The sequence below is a fragment of the Pongo abelii genome, chromosome 4, assembly GCF_028885655.2.
Source record: "Pongo abelii isolate AG06213 chromosome 4, NHGRI_mPonAbe1-v2.0_pri, whole genome shotgun sequence".
In the NCBI taxonomy this organism is placed as follows: Eukaryota; Metazoa; Chordata; class Mammalia; order Primates; family Hominidae; genus Pongo; species Pongo abelii.
In genome coordinates this window covers 154528829-154551193 of record NC_071989.2, presented here as the reverse complement: position 1 = coordinate 154551193, position 22365 = coordinate 154528829, and the positions used below count along the sequence as shown (strand labels likewise).

General features: G+C 40.8%; 1 protein-coding gene across 1 annotated transcript; it reads left to right on the top strand.

Moving 5' to 3' along the window:
* Positions 1 to 21922, top strand: PLAC8L1 (PLAC8 like 1). The gene is made up of 4 exons (XM_002816037.5): positions 1 to 2386; positions 8275 to 8411; positions 20638 to 20774; positions 21663 to 21922. The coding sequence occupies exons 1-4, from the start codon at positions 2265 to 2267 to the stop codon at positions 21801 to 21803; spliced, it is 537 nt and encodes a 178-aa protein (XP_002816083.1). The 5' UTR covers positions 1 to 2264; the 3' UTR covers positions 21804 to 21922.
* Positions 21923 to 22365: the final 443 nt, after the last annotated feature.

The following is a 22365-nucleotide window of genomic DNA, read 5'->3' as shown; positions in this document are numbered from 1 at the left end:
AGTCTTGCTCTGTCATCTAGACTAGAGTGCAGTCGAATGATCTTGGCTCACTGCAACCTCCGCCTCCCAGGTTCAAGCAATCCTGTTGCCTCAGCCTCCCGAGTAGCTGGGATTACAGTGCCTGCCACCATGCCTGGCTAATTTTTGTATTTTTAAGTAGAGACAGGGTTTCACCATGTTGGCCAGGCTGGTCTGAAACTCCTGACCTCAGATGATCTGCCCGCCTCAGCCTCCCAAAGTGCTGGGATTACAGGTGTGAGCCACTGCATCTGGTCTAGTGTGTTTTTATACTGCTATAAAAAACTACCTGAGACTGGGTAATTTATGTAGAAAAGAGTTTTAATTGACTCAGTTCCACTGGCTATACAGGAGGCATGGCTGGGGAGGCCTCAGGAACCTACATTCATGGAGGAAGGGTGAAGGGTAATGTTAAAGATACATTTTGATCACTTCTAGGACCTTCTGATGTAAAGGCATATTTGTTAAAATCACACCCAGAGCTTTTATTGTAAGGGTACTTTTTTTTTCTTACACTTTCAGAACTTACCAATATAAATATGCATTTTGAGTACTTCTGGAACTTTTCATAGTTAAGGTACATTTTCTCTTTTGCAATTAGAAATATGTGGAATAGTTATATTTTTGCACCTTGAGAATATTCGGTTCCTAATCTTTTTTATCTAATGATTTTAATGCTTCTGAAGTTCCTTCCTGATAAGTTCTTATGTTGGGGCTATGCAAAATGGTGATATTCTAATGCTATTATTTATTTTTCATAAATATTTGGCATTCTTTTATAAAGCACATGCCTTTTCTATTCATTTATTTTTAAATGAAAAAGCTGTGTAGCATGTGGATTAGTCACTTCATACAATAGACGTTTGATTAGAAAAGTTGGGTGCAAATGAAATGTAAAAATATGGAGTCATAGCTTACATGTACAATGGTGGTTTCCTCTTCAAAGGAATCTTACTGTAAATCTTTTTTTTTTTTGGCAAAGCTAGTAATCACCTCTTAATTTCTGTTATTCTTATAAACCTAAATTTTCATGTAGGGCACATTTATTCAACAAATTATTGAGTGCTTTTTATGTGCCAGACACTGTGGTAAGCACTTGGAATAGAGTAGTAAGCAGAAAAAACATACCTGTCCTTAATGTAGGGTGCATCCTTACTGTTAAGACAATGACAGTTGCCCAGAACCCCATGACTGAAGGCAGTTATGAAGCTATGTCTGAGGAATCTTGATTTGGAAGGTATTGTAGGCTTTTCCTAACAACCTGGTTCAAGTAAATGCTTTGAAGTTCAGAACCCTAAACAACCATTCTCTATGGGTCTGATGAAAAGAATATATGATATAATTGGCAGTATCCTCCTGATGTCTTTCTAATGTAATGTCGAATTATGATTGCAGAGCCCTTTACTCAACGTGAAATTTTGCCTAATTTTTTGTCTTAGGATATTTCCCAATGTTTCTAGGGTCCACACCTCCATAAGACATGTGTTAGAGGCATGATTCAGAGGCTCCTGAGACCTTGAGGATTCAGAGCTGTTGTGAGGACATCACCAGGCAAGCCCTGCTTCAGTTACTAGATTTCATCTAGACTGGGTAGGAAAGAAGAAATGCCATTTTCCTGGCATTATCAATGAAGTTAATGGAAGAGCAGACAATTTCTAGAAGTTCTGAAAAGGCTTTGAGGCTTGTGGCAATCTACCATAGCTCAAACTTGAGGAGACCGCCTTTCATAAGATGGATTCAAATACACTACCTGCACTGAAAGACTTTTTTTGCTCCTGCTTTTGGGTTGGCTACGGGACTTGCATCATCTGGCTGAATTGGACCAGCAGTTCAGGGGATGAAGAGAGGTCCCTGCTGCTTCTCAATCACATGGCATGGCAGAAATTTTCAGCCTTCTGAATCTTCCAAGGAACGGTCAAGTGGCACTTAGCTAGATAAATGTTTACTAGAGGCGTCTCTTAAAGAGTTTTCTACCAAAGACAAGTCTTTTTCTTTTTCTACTTACTCTATACTCCAGCAATATCTCCCTACAGATTAGTAAGATGAATGTGTCCACAGTTAGGTGTATACCTGTCTTTAAAGAAAAAAGATGTCTGTCAGTTACACTGCTATGACCTCAGGTTCCAGAATATTAAGGGAACATTCTTTCAAGAGATGTTTCACTTTGGACTAATCTGAAGTTTAGAAACCAGCTTATTGCCAAAGGGAAAAAGGATAGTCCAAGGGACAAGAAAACACTTCTCACTATGAATTGGTTTGGAAGTAACTTCTTCAAGTGTCCTGAGGATCTTTCCTTACTCAACATATACTCACCTCTGTTGTCACACATGTCATCTGAAGATGAACAATATTTTATTTCCAACTTGAGGTAGGGAATAGGATGAGTTTTTCCCCTAGCTTTTGCTCTTTAGTTGGACTATCGAATCAACCTCTACTTATAAGGAGCCAGGGAAAAGAAAACTGGGCTTGGGAAGAAAGTGGTTGCTATCTTTTCTCCATGCAAACTTGAAAAGAGGGCAACTGATTTGTTCCTTCTGGCCTTTCTTGGCTGGTGACAAGAAAAGGGCTGGCTTGGGTGAAATGGTATCTCTTTATTCTTAAAATGTTGAACCCTGACCAAGTGGAACTTTATTTTTAGAGACTGCCAATCATTTCCACCCTTTTGAAATGAAAACTCAAGGGTTTTGGCTTCAGCTGAGTTTGAAATAATCAAGGAGGCCTAGGTGCAAGGCAGAATGATTTCTCAATACTCCAAGTGTGATTACGGAAGAGTGACATGTAACACCCCAGGCTGAAGAACCAGGCATGTGGAAGACATGGTAGGGCTTGTGCTAGAAGAGGAAGAGGAATGGAGTTAGGTCAAAAAGGGGGAAAAGTATGTATCTCATCCATCAAACTTTAACAGGAGTTAGCCTCCTGCCTCCTGAGTTAAAGCCTCCCTCAGCTTCTGAGGGTTAGGGTCACCAACCATCTTGGTTTGCCTGGAACTGTACTGGTTTTAGCACTAAAAGTTCCCTATCCTGGGAAAACCCTTGGTCCTGGGCCAACTGGAATGGTTGATTACCCTGACTGAATCTTTTTTTTTTAAGAGATGGGGTCTGAGGCCGGGCACAGTGGCTCATACCTGTAATCTTAGCACTTTGGGAGGCTGAGGTGGGCAGATCACCTGAAGTCAGGAATTCGAGACCAGCCTAGCCAACATGGTGAAACCCCGTCTTTACTAAAAATACAGAATTAGCTGGGTGTGGTGGTGCATGCCTGTAATCCCAGCTATTAGGGAGGCTGAGGCAGGAGAATTGGTTGAACCCCGGAGGCAGAGATTGCAGTGAGCCAAGATCACACTACTGCACTCCAGCCTGGGCGACAAGAGCAAAACTCTGTCTCAAAAAAAGAAAGAAGAGATGGAGTCTTGCTCATGGATTTAAGCAATCCTCTTACCTCAGTCTCCCTTGTGGCTGGGATTATAGGTGTGCATCACCGTGCCTGGCCATCACTCTGACTGAATTTTAAGGCATTTGGGTAGCACATATGACAACTGAAAACCTGGTCCAGCTCTCCTTTCTCCTTCCTTTGTTTCTGAGAAAAGTATGCAGAATGCCCTAGAGCATACACAGGATCCTGAAGTTAGAATAACAGTGGCCATCGACTTCATGCCTACTACGTGTCAGGTACATGATCTTGTTTAATACTCTGGTAACTGAGGAGCTAGGATATTTTAAATCCAATTTTATGGAGGAGGATGCCAGAGCTGAGGGTTATGACAAGTTGTATTTTCTAAGATCAAACAACTAGAATGTAACTATTTGAACTTTTTTGTGTCTGAAATTAAAATCTTTGCTTTTTCTACTAAATGAAGAACTTGTGGAATTTGATAGGTAAATGAGCATCTTCTCTGGTTTAGCAGAGCTTTGTGGCCATAAGCTTCATCCACTGTTTGCATACTCATTCCTGTTCTTCATGGTAGCATAAGATTCCCTGGGCGTAATATATAGAAAAGCTGTCTAGGAAGCTACAGGAGCTACTTGAGTCTGCTACCTGTAGCAGCCCCTGAATAATCTTTCAGTTCTTAATGAACTACTGAGATCCTGGTACATGGAAGGTACTCAGTGAAAGTTAGCTATGGTTGTTATTTCAATTACAACACATGAGCAATCATTTTGAACTGAAATGTCTTAGCCAATGTATGTCAATTCAAACATTTTAATATAAAAATAACTGAAGACTCAGGGTATTAAGGAAATAAATAACATATCTATCCTTGAGTTCAAAATTAGACAAATAGCCTAGGCAATAAAGCGAGACCCCTATCTCTACAAAAAATTTAAAAAAATTAGCTGGGCATGGTGGCATGTGCCTGTAGTCCCAGCTACTTGAGAGGCTGAGGCAGGAGGATCTCTTGAGCCCAGGAGTTCGAAGTTGCAGAGAGCTACGATCATGCCGCTGAACTCCAGCCTGGGTGACAGAGCAAGACCCTGTTTCAAAAAAAGACAAAAGACAAAAAAAAAAAAAAAGGGTAAACACAGAAAAAACCCATTTTCTTTTTCCATTAAGGAAAAGCTATCCTGTTAGTTATTTGATTTGGAATGAATAGAATACAGCATTCCTTGCTATAATAAAAGGTGTCACGCACATAATACTGAGTTAGAAGCAAACATTCTATTCTTAGGCTGCCCTAAGAAATCCCTCTACTAAAAGATGATTGAAGCTCTTAGCCTAATGATGGAAGCCCCAACTTGTGGCCATCACATTGAGAGGTAAATGCCTTTGTATGGAGGAATGCAGAAAGCTTTTAGGCTACCCTCTGCTTGTATTTCATCAGTTCATGCCCAAGACTTGTGGCTTTACTAGAGAATGAAACACAGTAAAGTTCACATAAATTTGTAGCTAGCCTTGAGGAGGACTCAAATATAACAGAAGAGACAAGTGAATCTATTTGGTCCAGTCCAACAAATATTTATCATGCACCCATGAGGTTTCAGGGTAGTGTGCGGGATACTGGGTATACAGGGAGGAACAGCATAAGCCCCCAACCTCGGGGAGCGCACATGGAGGCAGAGAAAATAAGACATATAAAAGTAGTTTCTTCAGGGCCAATTTCAAATCAGCAAAGATGTCTTAGTCTGTTCCGGTTGCTGTAGCAAAATACCATAGGCTGTGTGGCTTAAACAAGAGAAATAATTTTCTCACAGTTCTGGAGAATGGAAGTCTGAGATTAGAGTGCCAGCCCAGTTGGGCTCTGGTGAGGACTTTCTTCCTGGTTTGCAGTGTGCTCACGTGGCCTTTCCTGTGTACGTGCATGTAGAGAGATAGCAATCTCTCTTATAAGGCCACATATTTTTTTTTTTGAGACAGGGTCTTGCTCTGTTGCCTAGGCTGGAATGCAGTGGTGCAATCTCGGCTCATTGCAGCCTCTTCCTCCCAGGCTCAAGCAATCCTCCTACCTCAGCTTCCCAAGTAGCTGAGACCACAGGTGCATGCCACCATGCCTGGCTTTTTGTATTTTTAGTTGAGATAGGGTTTCACCATGTTGCTCAGGCTGGTCTCGAGCTCCTGAGCTCAAGCAATCCACCTGCCTTAGCCTCCCAAAGTGCTGGGATTATAGGCATGAGCCACTGTGCCTGGCCTAAGGCCACCAAACTTACTGAATCAGGATCTCACCCCTACCACTTCACTTAACTTTCATTACTTCCTAAGTGCCCTGTCTCCAAATACATTCACACTGGGGGCTAGAACTTCAGCATATATGCGTTTTGGGGGAGGTGATGCAGTCTACAGAAATGGGCCCTAACTTACATCATAACAAGCATATTAAAATATACCCATACATTTGTTATATACATATATATATTTTTTCTGTACAATACTTGAAAGAATTTTTATAATGTTTTTTGAGATTATTTGACTATGAATAACTCATTTATGTCTAGTTGCTGCTTCTTAGCAACCATTCATATATGGGAATTTTTGCAAAATGAGAACTTATAAATTGTTTTCAAAATGTTAAATATTTGTGAATTCTAAATTTGGCAATTAATAAAATTGACATAATGCTAGATTTTTGTGTTTAATTGAGCATTAATTTATTTGCAGTTTTTATATTTTGGAGCCAATTTTTTTTCCACAATAGGTTCTTGGAAAGCTCATTAGACCATGAGAACTGTCTACAATGCCTAATGGATAAAAGGGCTGGGGATATTTCATAGTTCCACTTCACACTTCCAGACAGGTCGCTTCCAACCCTAACCTCTCTTCAAAGCTCTGGTACATCATTTCCAGCCCTTTGTTAAGTATTGTCTTGATTCTTACTGACATTTAGACTGGATATGTTCCAAACATCCCTACCTCTTATTCTCCTTTTTTTTTTTTTTTTTAACTTTTTGCCATCTCTCTTGCATTGACATCACCACCTAGCTAGTGGGAGACTATGTAGTCACCATCACTAGTGTCCATATCTACTGATATCAGGTTTCAGAATGGCATGAGTGCTTAAAAATTACCTGAAAGCCTTGTTTTGATATTGATTTCCGTACCTCATTCTTGGAAACCTGTGCAGTTGGTCTGAGGGAAGGCTTGGGAGTTTCTTTTTTTAACAAGCTAATGTGCTGTCATCTTTGGGAAGGTGTGGACATGATCCGTATTGGTGGGATGAAAAAGAGATGTGGATCTTAATAAGATCCACAATGCAACTTATACTATAATACCATGATATTCCATTGGCTTTATTGCCAGAAATCAGAGGTAATGGGCTCCACAGCTGTTTCCAAGATGCCCCCAGGATGTTGTCTTAAGGGTAGTTAGGAATGTTCTGCTTTGGCCTACAGGCCATGTGTCCCAGGTGCTGAACTTTGGCAACTATTACTGCAACAACTTTTTTTTTTTTGAGATGGAGTCTCGCTCTGTCACCCAGGCTGGGGTGCAGTGGTGCGAGCTCAGCTCGCTGCAACCTCTGCCTCCTTAGTTCAAGCGATTTTCCCACCTCAGCATCCTGAGTAGCTGTGACTACAAGTGCACACCACCACGCCCAGCTAATTTTTGTATTTTTAGTAGAGACAGGGTTTCACCATGTTGGTCAGCTGGTCTTGAACTCCTGACCTCATGATCCACCAGCCTCGGGCTCCCAAAAGTGCTAGGATTACAGGCATGAGCCGCCGCACCCTACTGCAACAACTGTTATAGGAAGAAATGCTGCTGTCTCTTATTTTGTCTCAACTATGAGGCAGGCTCTTTCTTTAATTCTTCATAGCACATCGGAAACCAGGTGCAAAATCTTAATGAGGCTTGCTGAAAGAGAAGCACAAAACAGAATAATTACCACACTGCACAGGCTCAGATTCATTCTAGGGCCCTTCTACCCCACTCTTGACCCACCCCTTCTATGAGGCCAAGTGCAACTTACCCTTCACTATGGAAATCACTCCAGACATCCCCATGGTTGAAGTTCAGGCACAACTGATTTTCAGCCTCAGGAAGAGAAGTTTTTCCTTACCTCGCTTTTGAAGCCCAGCCACCAGGTTTTCATTTTCTAATTCAGAATGATTGATGATAGGAATATTCATTCCTTTCTGGGAAAATCAACCCAAAGTATACTTTGTGGCACCACTAGGTCAATCATACAGTAATTTGATATCAAGACATATTCTGAAGTCTGGGTTATTCACTTAAATGATACCCATGTCAACTTCAACAGCCTAGTCCAGGTTTCAGTCTGCCCACTCAGTCCAGTTCCTTCTCAGTATCCCTTCAGCAAAGGTTCAAAATCCTTGGGATACAGCTCACTCAGAGTTACTTTGTCACACACATCCCCTGGGCACAGTAAATGAATCAGATGTCCTTCAATAGACACAATAATCTCATGAGGTAGTTTTTTCATCAAAACCAGTGGAAAGCAGAGAGGTAAAGTCATTTAACTAAGATCAAGCCTCCAGGAATGCCTGGATTTGAACTGAGGCCTCGATTCCAAATTTGTGAATTTAACTATTTGAAGCACTGAGGAAGTAGACTGGACATTGAGCTTGAATTTGCATGTCAGGATTTAGAACAATAATTCCATTAATGGAGATGAGGCAAAAAGCCAGAAGAGGAGGTATGATGGAGGAGGAGGAGCGAGGGAGATGGCAAAGTCGATTTGGGCTATGAATTATGAGCCCCTTGGCATCATTGGGTCCCTATCTCTTCTTTATGGTTCTGACTTGGCTTAATGGTTATTGTTCTGAAACACCTTTGTTTCCAAGTTAATCATCATCCTTGACTTTCCAGGGGCCATGTACCAGCCAGTGCTGTGGTGAAGCAGCCTGTTCGGGGAGCCAGTGGCAGGACGACAATCACAGCAATTGTCCAGACTGGTGGGGGCTGGAGCACCGGTCTCTTCAGTGTCTGCAGAGATAGGAGAATTTGTACGTTTTCCCTCCTCATTTAAGTTCCTCCTGACTATTTTCTTTTCCAGGACATCAGTGAGTGGAAAAGCTACAGCAGGCACAAGGACAGAAATTAAATGTTTTCAGAATAACTGGACTAATCTTTCAGTGACTCAAATGTACTCCTTGTCTGGAAAAATCTTGCTTTTCAGAGATATGGATGCTTTTATAGAATAAGTGGTGCCTTCAAAGATTTCTAAATGACAGACTCCACTGTTGGCAAAGTGCACAAAATGAGCTTTCTTATCCACTGCTGGTGGGAGTGTAAATTGGTACAACTCTTCTGGGGGATGGTTTAGCAATCCATGTAGAAAGAACCTGAGCTGTTGCATAGCTTTTGACCCAGTAATTACATTTTTAGGAGTTTAAGGAAATAAATCATGTGCAAAGATTTAGCAGGAACATTAAATTTTGCAGCATTAGTTATTACAGCAGAACAACTTAAATGTTCAACAAGAGGAATCCACACAATGAATTATTATGCAGCCATGAAAAGTCATATTGTAGAATAATATTTAATGAGATGAAAAGATGACTTGGATACATTTTTATGTTAAACACATTGCAAAACTGTGCACAGTAGATACCGTGTTTTTGGAGAGAGGAAAAATTTCTTAAATGTCTGGAAGAATACAAATACAAATATTTATAGCAGATGTCTCCAGATGGTAGGTTAATGGATAGTGTTTATTTCCTTTTTGCTTTTCTTTTTTCAATTGTCTTGGAAGAATACGTAGTACTCATATCAACAAGAACAATCACAAAAAGAAACTCCCTTCCTTGACTGAAATCTTTTCAGACACTGGTTTGACACTTTTCAGCTATAAAGAGGGGCAAATAACACTGTCTTCTGGCTACATGATTCCCCCCTGGGCTTAGAGTTCAAAGCTCATTGATTCTATTTTTACCTTAGGACATTCTGACCCATCTTTGGTACCACATGTCAGGATCCCCTTCCAGGACCTGATGGTCTTGCCCTAGGGAGCAATTGGATCACAGCGTCTCTCTGGGAGGAGGGAGGGTATGTGTGATGGATGAGGGTTAGTCTCTTAAGTTCCAAATCCAACAGACCATGGGTAAAATATTTTTGAAGGATATAGCAGCCTTCTGGGAAGATCTGAATTAGTCCTAATGCCTCACAGGACATATCAACCAGAGAACTCTGAGCAAGTCCTCATTCAGCTGAGAGTCTTCCCCCTGACCCACAGCTGGGCAAGTCTCTTCCTGTCGCTGCTACCCATGTGGATTTCTGACCAGACAATTATGGAAGCTGTTCTCTGGTTCTCTCAGAATTCTTCCTGATTCTCTGCTCTTTTCATGACTTTGGTAGTCACCAGTACTAAGGTACAGAGAGCTAGAGTAGCCATGCACAAATGTGCAGATCTGGCCCCAGAATAATAAGTGGACCATTTTCCTTTCATAGCTTATGGTTGGGGGTTGGGGGAACTTCAGTGCACTTTTAACTAGGGCAAAGCCTGGAATATGGTGTAGTGGTTAGGAGAACAGCTTCGTATCACATATACACCTTGAATCCTAACTCTGGCTCTTACTGGCCATGTAACGTTGAACAAGTCCTTTGGGTCTTCATTTTTCCACCTCTAAAATGAAGATAATAAAGGTGCCTACCCCAAGGTTTACTGTAAAGATGAAAACAGAACATGTATAGAACCCACTCTTAACACTAGTTTGAGGCACAACTGGATCAGTTAGGGATTTAGGGTTGCAAGCTGTGCTAGGTTGAGCAGTGTCACTTTAAAACCCATTTTCACCTGGAACCTCTGAATGTGACTTTATTTGGAAATAGAGTCTTCACAATGTAGTCAAATTAAAATAAAGTCAATCCTTATTTATAAGAAGAGAGAGATTTGGACACAGACACACAAAGGAGAAGGCCATGTGAAGACAAGAGACTGGAGTGACACATCTGCAAGCCAAGGAGCACCAATGATTGCCAGCAACCCCCAGAAGCCAGAAAAGAGACAGGGAACAGATTTTTCCCTCAGACCCCCTAAAAGGAACCAACTCTGCCAACACTTTGGTTTCACACCTCTAACCTCCAGAATTCTCCCACGAGAAAATAATTCCTGTTGTTTTAAGCCACCCAGTTTGTGATATTTTGCTATGGCAGCCCTAGGAAACGAATATATAAGCCAACATTGAATTTCATTAGAAGGCCATAGGATAGCTCCCAGAATCAATGAGCCAGGTAAAAGCCAAGCCCAGAAAGGGACAAGATGCATTGTTATTAGGTGCTAGCTGACAGTCCGATCAGCTTTAAATGTTTTTATCCTTGTGTCATCCCCATCTGAGAATTGATGTTTCAGTGGAAGCAGCTCAATTTGCTCAGCTTGGATCATGTGCCTACTCCTTGACCAGGCCAGGGTTCTCTGAATGATAGTCCTACCAATATGGTTCATAATAAGGAAGGGATAATTTCCTAAATTTACTATTGGGGTGCAGTTACCAGGAAAATTAAAAAAAAATCATTACAATGCACTTAGTAAATCTTAGCTATTAATATTACTGTTATTTTAAAAAAATTATCCTTCAGCATGTTGAGAGCAGAGAGTAGATGAGTCAGAAGGCTTATATTAGATGCTGCAGAATGATTTCTACATAATCCTAAGAGCACCTAGAGAAGCTGGTCAAGGAATTCTTACTCCTCAGCCATACTGTTTGTCTTAAGCATTACTTCACTGCTCACCTCTGCTCTCAACCCGCATCAACGCTCAGGACACCAACCACACTTCCTGAGGATTCCCTGGTTGTCCACTTGAGAGCCCATTTTAGTGACAAGGGGAGGAAAAAGGATATGGGGAGAAATACAATATTCTTTACAATTGGCATGAATTCTGAAGGAAAGGCCATGGATAGGGTTAAAGGTGATCTTGAATGTTGTGTTGTAATTTTTGTTCCCTAGTTGTGTTTCCATGTTGTGACTGCTCATAGTGTTTTAAAGTTAATTGTCTTAGAAGAAAACTTAAAGGTAATATATTACTGTGTACACTCATTATCTGCACTGTAATTCTGAGAATGCTGCTGGAGTGTGAGTGCTACGAGTCTTGGATTTCTTTCCCTCCTGGTTTAGAAAGACTTTTAATTGGGGATTGTTTTATCCACAGTTTTATTTAGAGTAAATCACTGTGTACATCGTTTTGACAGACTTGGGAACAAAGGGAGAGCTTCTTCTCATGACTGTTCCATGCCAGATTCCCATCCTGGGACATTTTTCCATCAAATGCTGAGAATTTTTGCTACAATTTGTCATCCATTAAGCAAAGGGTACATTATGAACAGCAGTGATTTCCATTTCTTTTTGACATTTTGCTTCTTCATTTTATTGTAATTATGTATTTTAAGTGCCTCCTTCTTCCCACCTCTGTGCTTTCATCTGAATTCACACTGCAGTGGGATTAGCAAATGGGTGTCTCTGTGTCCTTTGAAGATAGGGTAGCTGAGAGCTCAGATGTGAAGATTCAACTGAGGTGAAATAAGTGGCTGCTAAGTGGCATTGTGAGTAAAAGACTGGGCAGTCCAGCTTTGGGAATGTTTGTGATGTGGCCTCAGAGAAGGTTTATGCGGAAGGTGTAATCAACTCATAATTCAGCTCATGATTCAACCAGGTTTACTGAGTTTCTTCCCATGTATAGGCACAAGGTAGGTGATACAGACACATTAGTGAATAGGTCAGAGACAGTGCCTTAGAGGAGATGGATAATAAACAAATCTATAGGCCGGGTGCGGTGGCTTCACACCTGTAATCCCAGCACTTTGGGAGGCCGAGGTGGGCGGATTACCTGAGGTCAGGAGTTTGAGACCAACCATAGCCAACATGGTGAAACCCCATCTCTATTGAAAATACAAAATTAGCTGGGCGTGGTGGTACATGCCTGTAATCCCAGCTACACCCGAGGCTGAGGCAGGAGAATCTCTTGAACCCAGGAGGCAGAGGTTGCAGTGAGTTGAGATTGCGCGACTGCACTCCAGCCTGGGCGACAGAGCGAAACTGCCTCAAAACAAAACAAAACAAAACAAAACAAAACAAAACAAAACAAAAGAAACAAAACAACAACAACAAAAATCTATAAACAAAATAATTGCAGTTGTGATACATGCCATGAAGAAATTAAACAGAGTGTTATGAAAGGAAATTATAGGAGAATGGGGTAAAGGACAGTCTCTCTGAGGAGCTGACTTAAGCTGTTACCCGAAAGACAGGAAAGAGTCAGCCACTCAAACAGCTTCCCTGTAGCGGGCATTGTAAGCACCAGGCAGTAAAGAGACTGATGTGTACTAGGAACTAGTAGATACCCAAGGTAGGAAGAAGAAAGCAAGCCAGAATTTTCCCTGGTTTTCTGGAAAAGGAAGGAGGCATGAGAAGGCATTGGACTGGGATTCATGTGTCCACACTGCATCTCAGGTAACCTGTAGACTCCCTGAAGCAGGGACCACAGTTTTCTTGTTCAATGCTCTGACGCCCAGCAGAGCACTTAGACGATAGGAGGCACTTAAACATATTTGCTGAATAACACATAAATGAATTTTAACTTGTATTCTCATTTGCTTCTTTGTCATATTTGATTGAAAAACTCATAGAGCTTCAGAGTTAGAAGGGATATTGTGAGTCAGCTTGTCTGGTCCCTCATCTGTTTGCGTAAATCCCCTCTGCAATGTGCCTGGCAAAGACCTGACAACCTCGACTTTCTGAGCACTTCCTGGGAGGAGGGCTCATTTCCTTTGGACCCAGTTCAGCATCTTAAAAATTATTTTGTAAAGACTGCCATGCACATAATGCAGAATTCAAAAGTACCTACATTTTGTGTATATGAAAAACAAGTAGTACTCCATCCTTGCTCTCTATCCACCTGGTTTTTCTCTTCAGAGTCAAACACCTTTACTTGAGTCCAGATATAGTCTATATACTTATACAGATATAGAAATCTAAAAAGTTAAAATAGATGTTTAATTATAAAAGTATATAATAATCATAAAAAAGAAAAATGCAAAAAACTATAAAAGAAAAAAACAGCATCCTGTAATCCCAGCTCTTGGAGGTAAATATTGTTAATATTTTGGTATCTCTCCTTCTAGATGTTTTGCTTATATGTGTGTGTGTATAATTTATACAAGTGGTAGCACTGTAAACACATACTGTCTAGTACCTTTGGCTTATTTTAATTTAATAATATATCTCACATCACATTCTTCTGAAAGAAGTATAAAAGAAAAAAAAAACATATCTAGGTGATCAGACCATATCAACATATCCAGAGCTAATTTCTTAAAATTTGGCAAAGATTCGGCCAGGTGCAGTGGCTCTCGCCTGTAATCCCAGCACTTTGGGAGGCCAAGGCGGGCAGATCACAAGGTCAGGAGTTTGAGACCAGCCTGGCCAACATGGTGAAACCCTGTCTCTACTAAAAATACAAAAATTAGGCGTGGTGGCGGGCTCCTGTAATCCCAGCTGCCTGGGATGCTGAAGCAGGAGAATCGCTTGAACCCGGGAGGCAGAAGTTGCAGTGAGCTGAGATCGCGCTACTGCACTTCAGCCTGGGTGACAGAGTGAGACTCTGTCTCAAAAAAAAAAAAAAAAAAAAAAAAAAAATCTGCAAAGATTCCATTGTATGAATGTACCGTAGCTTAGTTATCTGAAAATCTCCATTGATGGACCTTTATATGGTTTCCAGACTGCCATTCAAACCACTGCTATATGACTATCACTGCACAGATGTCATGTTGCATGTGTGTGAGTATATCTGTTGGATAACCACTAAAGAGTAAACCTGCTGGTCAAATAGTATGTGCTCTTTTAAATATTGATAGATGTTGCCAAATGGCTTTCCATTTGGAAGTTGTACTAATTTACACTCCCACCAGCAATGTATGAATATGACCCATTTCTTTTCTGAGCATCTCATTGTTAGAAAGTTCTGCCTCTTTTGCAATAATTGATCTGAAATGTGCCTCGCTGCAATTTCCACCCACCTTTCCTACTTCTACTCTCTGGGGCTCCACACTCTGGTTTTGTGTAGGTTTCTTTTCTTTCTCTTGACTCTCCTATGAGTTAGAAGGATGAATAATGAGCAACATTCCACACATGCAGGTGGAACCCATCTCAGAGAACACACCTGAATCATTTATACTGTGGGTGCTTACATAACCACCAGGCCTTTAGGTGTAAGAGGAAGGAGCTAAATTTATCCCTTTTGAACCTGAGCTCCTTAGAAAAAAAGACAAAAACAGTTTTTTTTCACTAGTAACAATACATTTACCTTGCAAAAAATGAAACATTACAGAAAAGGGAATCATGTCCCTTCTTTTAATTTTATTTATTTATTTATAGAGGTAGGGTCTTACTTGTTGCCCAGGCTGAAGTACAGTGGCACGATTACAGCTCATTGTAACCTCGCACTCCTAGGTTCAAGTGTTCCTCTTGCCTCAGCCTCTAGAGTGGCTAGGACTACTGGTGCATGCCACCATGCCTGGCTAATTTTTTAATTTTTTTTTTGTAGAGATGGAGTCTCGCTATCTTTCCCGGGCTGGTCTCAAACTCCTGGCCTCAAGTGATCCTCCTGCCTTGGCATCCCAAAGTGTTGAAATTTTAGAGAGTTTCCTTCCTGATCTTTTTCTCTATATTTCTCTATATTTATAATATAAATGGTATTATGTATTATGCTGTGCATATCATTATGCGGTTTGATTTTTTTAAACTCAAAATTTGTCTTAGAGATTTAACTCTGTTAGTTCTTAATTGATCTTTTGTATTCCACAGTACGTATAGTTATACCATTATAGTTTATTTGTACTTCAGCCTATTAATATACATTCATGTTGTTTCAAATTTAAAGTTACAAGTAATGCTGCAGTGACTATTCTTGTACCTGCCTCTTTGTGAGCATGCATAAGCATTGATCCAGGGTGGACACTGATAAGTGGAATCACTAGGTCCTAGATGATGTAACATTGTCATAGATTCAGCAAAATTGCCTTCCAAAGTGGCTGTGCTAATTTCTACTTCCATCTGTGTGTGGAGTACTTATTTCTTCGTGGCTCCCCACAATATATCATATTAACAATTTTTTTCTTTGAGACAGAGTTTTGCTCTTGTCGCTCGGGCTGGAGTGCAGTGGTGCGATCTCCACTCACTGCAACTTCCGCCTCCTGGGTTCAAGCAATTCTCCTGCCTCAGCCTCCTGAGTAGCTGGGATTACAGACACCTGCCACCATGGCCGGCTAATTTTTTGTATTTTTAGCAGAGACGGGGTTTCGCCATGTTGGGCAGGCTGGTCTTGAACTCCTGACCTCAGGTGATCTGCCCTCCTCAGCCTCCCAAAGTGCTGGGATTACAGGTGTGAGCTACTGTGCCCGGCCTGACAAATTTTTAAAAATTGGCATTATCATGGATAATAAGTGGTTTCTGGATGTCTTAGTATTCATTTCCAATGACATTGAGCAACTTTTTGCCTTCATTATTGGCCATTTGTATTTGCTCTTCAGTGGATTACCTGCCTGTATCCTATGCCCATTTTCTTCTTTTGTTTAATCTTCTATATGTTGGTTTGCAGGAGTTTTTTTTTTTTTTTTTTTTTTTTTTGAGACGGTCTCATTCTTTTGCCCAGACTGGAGTGCAGTGGCCTGATCTCGGCTCACGGCAACCTCCACCTCTCAAGCTCAAGAGATTCTTCCACCTCAACCTCCTGAGTAGCTGGGATTACAGGCACACGCCACTACCACCTGGCTAATTTTTGTATTTTTTGTGGAGATTGGGTTTCACCATGTTGGCCAGGCTGGTCTCAAACTCTTGACCTCAAATGATCCACCCGCCTCGGCCTCTCAAAGTGTTGGGATTACAGACGTGAGCCACTGCGCCCGGCCAAGAGTGCTTTATATATTCTAGATACTTATCCTTGGCCTGTGATATGTTTTGCAAAGCTTTTTCCTAGAGAGTCTTTAGAACAAAGGATCCCATCATCCTGATTTTGTGCATCCCTTCTTGGGGTGTGACCTGACAGTGTTTCCATATCCCACTGCATTCCTCACAGTACAGAGCAGCAATACTTGATGAAAGGATCTTCCTTAAAGAAGTTGAGACTGGGCGCTGTGGCTCAGCCTGTAATCCCAGCACTTCTGGAGGCTGAAGCGGGCGGATCACCTGAGGTCAGGAGTTTGAGACCAGCCTGGCCAACGTGGCGAAACCCTGTCTATACTAAAAATACAAAAATTAGCTGGGCATGGTGGCAGGCACATGTATTCCCAGGTACTCAAGAGGCTGAAGCAAGAGAATCTCTTGAACCCACGAGGTGGAGGTTGCAGTGAGCTGAGATTGTGCCATTGAACTCCAGCCTGGGTGACGGAGGAAGACTTCATCTCAAAAAAAAAAAAAAAAGAAGCTGCCTGACTTAAGACTACCCCACAGGAATAAATGTAAAGTAGTGATAGGATGCTGTCTACTGTCTAGCACACCAATCCACAACTACTGTGGCATAATAGATAAACATGTAAAACATGAGAACAGATAGTAATATGTATAGTAGTTCAGACTTTGGGACCAGACTACCTGAGTTCAATCTCTCCTCTGCCTTTCACTGATAATTGTGTGAGTTTGGACAAATTACTCAAATCTTCTGGGCCTCAGTGCCCTCATCTGTAAAATGGGGATAAGAAGAGTACCTATAGGATTGTTGCAAAGATTAAATGAGTTAATATGTGCAGAGTGATTTTAACAGGGCTTGGTACATAGTGAACTCTGTATAAATATTAGCTATTATATAATAAAAATTTGTCCTTCATAGTGTTTTTTAAAAATCATATCTGATTTCTTCTTCAAAGTGCAGTAATTGAATTTGAGGTATGTTTCTTTCAGCATCTAGTACTACCTCCTAATGAACACTTAGATAACATGATTATATGACAAAAAAGATTAAAAATAAAAACAAAAGCATGTGTTTTTTTAAAAAGCATATGAGTCATAAAAATATGGTGCAAGAGTTCAAATGCACTTAAACAATTTCTGTACAATATACTTATTGAGAATGGTGAGCATTTCTCTTTATCAGTTAAAGTGGTGCAGCTGAGGCAATTGTGTAAACACGATTTATTAGTCACTTAGTTTGCCAGCTTTACAGTTAAGCAAGTTTTGATTAATTTTTTTTATTTACAGGGATTTACACTATTTTGTAATCCACACATAAAGTGAGAGTTGATTGATTTTTATGTGCCATTGATTTCAAAATCCCCTAATTCAAGGTTGCATACAGTGTGAGTACTCTGTACTCTCAGTAAATTTACTGGACCATTTGCTGTCCTCTAAGCTGTTCATACCAGGTATCCAGGCTGGGTGGGGCCTGCTGATCTACCTGAGATTACTTTTTAAATGTAGGGTGAAATATCCCAGTCTTATTTGAGACTGAATTCAGAGTTTGCTTTGGGCCAAGAGATGTCTACAGTAGATGATTGAGTGACTATCTTGAGACTTCCAAATAGATGAAATAGATGTTCCTTCCCTGCCCCCATCCCTCATGCCCTTTGTATGCTTGTGCTACTTCATCCACTATTCGAAGCTGAAATCCAGAGTCCTGGAGCCTTGGAGCGTCTAAGATACAGAATTTCTAGTTTTTTGCCTCTTTGTCACTGAATTTGGGAGTGGGACTTTGAAGTGCTCACTGTGGGAGAACAAGGGGTAGCCAGAGACAGACCATTGTCAGGAAGTTCTTCAGTGTGCTAGTGTCATAGTATGTGAGCCTTTGTGTCTGGTGCACTAAAAGACAATGGTGACTACTTCACACTCACTAGAGTAGCTAAAACAAAAATGACTGACAATAGCAAATGTTGGTGAGGATGTGGAGCAATCAGAACTCTTGGCCAGAAGTGGTGGTTCATGCTTGTAATCCCAGTACTTTGGGAAGCCAAAATGGGAGGATTGCTTGAGCCCAGGAGTTTGGGCAACATACAGAGACCCCATCTCTACAAAAGATAAGAAAAAAAGTTAGCCAGGTGATATGGTTTGGATCTGTGTCCCCACCAAATCTCATAGGATTGTAATCCCCCATGTTGGAGATGGGGCCTGGGATTACTATATGGTAACAAGGGGGGCTGGTGCCAAACCATTAGAAGCTGCCCCTGTGATCCAATCACAATTGGATCCATCCCCCCCTTGGTACTGTATAGTGAGTAAGTTCTTATGAGATCTGGTTGTTTAAAAGTGTGTAGCACCTCCGCCTTTGCTCTCTTCCTCTTTCCCTGGCCATGTAAGACACGCCTGCTTCTCCTTAGCCTTCCACCATGTTTGTAAGTTTCCTGAGGCCTCCCAAGAAGCAGAAGCTGCTATGCTTACTGTACAGCTTGCAAAACCGTAAGGCAATGAAATCTCCTTTCTTTATAAAGTACCCATTCTCAGGTATTTCTTTATAGCAATGTGAGAACAGACTAATACACTGGATGTGGTGGTGCATGCCTGTAGTCTCAACTACTCAGGAGGCTGAGATGAAAGGATGAGAGGATCGCTTGAGCCTGGGAGGTTGAGGCTGCCGTGATCGTGCCACCGCACCCCAGCCTGAGTGACAGAGCGACACCCTGTCTCAAAATAAATAAATAAACAAACAAACAAACAAAATAGAACTCTCATGCATTGCTGATGGGAGTTTAAAATGGTACAAATACTTTGGAGAACTGTCTGTCATTTCTTGCAAAGTTAAACATATATCTACCCTATAACCTAGCAATTCCCTTTCCAGGTATCCACCCAAATGAAATAAAAACATATGCCTGTGTAAACACTTACAGATGAGTCTTCATAACAGTCTTATTCATAATAGCAAAAAATGAAATAATCACATGTTTATCAATGGGAGAATGGAGAAACAATTTGTGGAATATTCATACAATGGAATATGACTGAACTCTAAAAAAAGAGACAGATTCACACAACAGAATAGATGTATCAAAAACATGATGTTGAACGAAAGAAGCCAGATACAAAAGCAAATATGATTCATTAATATGAAGTCCAAGAAGAGGCAAAAGTCATCTATAAGAATAGATATTGGAACAATGGTTGCGTCTCGTGGGCAACGGGAGGGCTGGTATTGATTGGAAAGGGACACAGGATTTCTGGGGTGAGAGCAATGTTCCACATGTTTGGTTACTTGGGTGTATGTAATTGTTGATGCTCATCCCACAGAACACTGATGGCCTGTGCATTTTCTTATGTATAAATTATGCCTCCATAAAATATTTATTAAAAAAAATTTCAGAGATTATGGTTAGCTTGGAATTTTTGCTGTTTCACAGTCCTCATTATTTGCATTCATCAGAGTTGTTATCTTTTATGATGCTAGATGACATAACATCTTAACTGTATATCAGGGGTTCTTAACCTGTGGTCTGTTAATAATTTTCAATGGATCCATGAACTCCGTGAAATTGAATGCACAATTTTGCATGTCTATGTGCATGTAGTTTTCTTTTCTCTTGTGGACTGAGTTCACAGCTATCATTGTACTCTCAAAATGGTCTGTGACCCAAAACACATTTAGAATAGAACCTCTGTGTTGAAAGGTTCATGCAGAATATGTAGAAAACAATATCAGTAAAGATGAGTGAACTAATAAATGACAAATTATTTACAGTCGATGTTCAAGGAACCAAGCTCCTAATAGTTTGCAGATTAAAACTGGCAGATGTCAGTGGCTCCAAGACACTAACATAAATTTGAATAACTTGGTCTGAGAAATAGAATAAAGCCCTGATAAGAATAGGAGGCAGAATCAGTGTACTATAAAAGACTTTCAATTACACTTATAGAAATAGATGTCTGTTATTCAAAAGTATCCTGTATACCATGTTTATTTTAAATATTGAAATTAGATGAACATAATGGAAGAAACAGTTATGATTCAACTGTAGAAAAATTATTTGATGCTTTTTCTCTTAACAGGAACAAAACAATTACCATAGTCAATGCTAACAGAATTGTATCAGGTTCAGCTTTGCCAGTGTTTAACAAAAGAAGGCAATTTTGACGTGGCTCAGTTATGGCAATTTTCATACAATGAGTTTTGGGAATTGGTTATTTATTCTCAGTGTCTGATAACAGGGAGACAGTGCAGCATTAAACTGGTGGCATAAAGTTGTAAATATTTTTTGAGATGTGAAGTTGCTCCAAGAAATCTGAGAACCTTGTTTTTCTGGATGTGGTTATTGACAGGTTTCTGTGGTCTATTCTGTCCTATGTGTCTTGAGTGTGACATCGCCAGGCATTATGGAGAGTGTCTTTGTTGGCCGTTGTTACCTGGGTCCACCTTTGCACTGAGAATTGGCACCAGGGAGAGACATAAAATACAGGTAAGTGTGTTTGAAGGTATATGTGAACCTGAATCTGTATGAAAACCTAGATGCCTTCCAAACCTGTGATTTTCCAAATAAAAGAAGGGTGGGTGAGGATGTTGAAACATACCATGCTTAGTGGGAAACTTTGAGAAAGGAAATACATTTAAAAATTTTATTCTTTACCAGGAAATATAAGTTAACTAAAATACCATATTATTTTAGTAGAGATAGGGTTTTGCCATGTTAACCAGGCTGTTCTCAAAGTCCTGCCCTCAAGTGATCCGCCCGCCTTGGCCTCCCAAAGTGCTGTGATTACAGGTGTGAGCCACCATGCCTGGCCTGGACTGATATATTTTTAAGTGGAAAAAAAAAAAAGTAAAGCACAGAAGTATGGAACTATTTTAAAAGACTATATATGTATATGTTTATGTAGACATAGAATTTATCTGGAAGTGGTTACAAGAAACTGGTAACAATGATTACTTCCAGGCAGGCAACTGGATGGCTGGGGACAGCTGGAGAGAGGGATTTACTTTTTGCTTCCTATCCCTTCTTACACTGAAATTTTAGACCATGTGCACTTATTACCTGCTCCAAAGAAATAAATAATTATAAATATTAGGTCCTAAGAGAATGAACCAATAAGTTGATAGAGAAATCAGTGGTTCAATTATAAAGGCCCATATCAGAGGTCATAAGGGCAGTGCTCTGAATCGCAGGTATTGATTAGCAATTCAGCTGCTTGGCACTTATGCAACTTAGTGTCCCTGGGCATTGGCTTAAGGATGTTGGTGAACCTTGGAAGCCGTGGTTGAAGGGCCAGGAGGTAACATTGTACAGGTCCCTGGGGAAGAAAAATGAGCCTGTGTGACTACAACAGAACAGACTCTGATCTTGCCCTAGGGCACACTGTGTGAAGACTGGCTGGCGGTGCACTGCTGTTGGCCTTTTTCCATCTGCCAGGTGGCCCGGGAACTCAAGATCAGGACCTCCCAAGTCTATGAAATCTGTGCTGTCCCAATGACTAAGGATACCCTGGTTTGACAGCAAGATAACTCCTCCTCCTTACTCCCCAACACCCTCCTCTCAAACCTCTCAGTAGAACAATTGCTTTTTCCTAAGTTTTTACTGAAATGGTGTGAAAATAAATGATTTCCCCCCTACTGTCTGTACTGTTCTTCTTTATTTATACATTTCCCTGTTGATGACTTTATCATTTGTCTGAATTTGCTATTCCAGTCCAGCCATATAAAGCAGATCTAGAGGTGAGTTTTCTTGTTTGTTTATTTTTTGAGATGGAGTCTTGGCTCTGTCACCTAGGCTGGAGTGCAGTGGTGCCATCTCGCCTTCAAGCAATTCTCCTGTCTCAGCCTCCTGAGTAGCTGGGATTACAGGCATGCACCAACACACCTGGCTAATTTTTGCATTTTTAGTAGAGACGGGGTTTCACCATGTTGGCCAGGCTGGACTTGAACTCCTGACCTCAGGTGATCCACCCGCCTCGGCCTCTCAAAGTGCTGGGATTACAGACATGAGCCATCGCTCCTAGCCTAGAGGTGAGTTTTGTCCCTCCCCTCCCCTGCTGGAGTTTTGGAAGCTTGCTTTT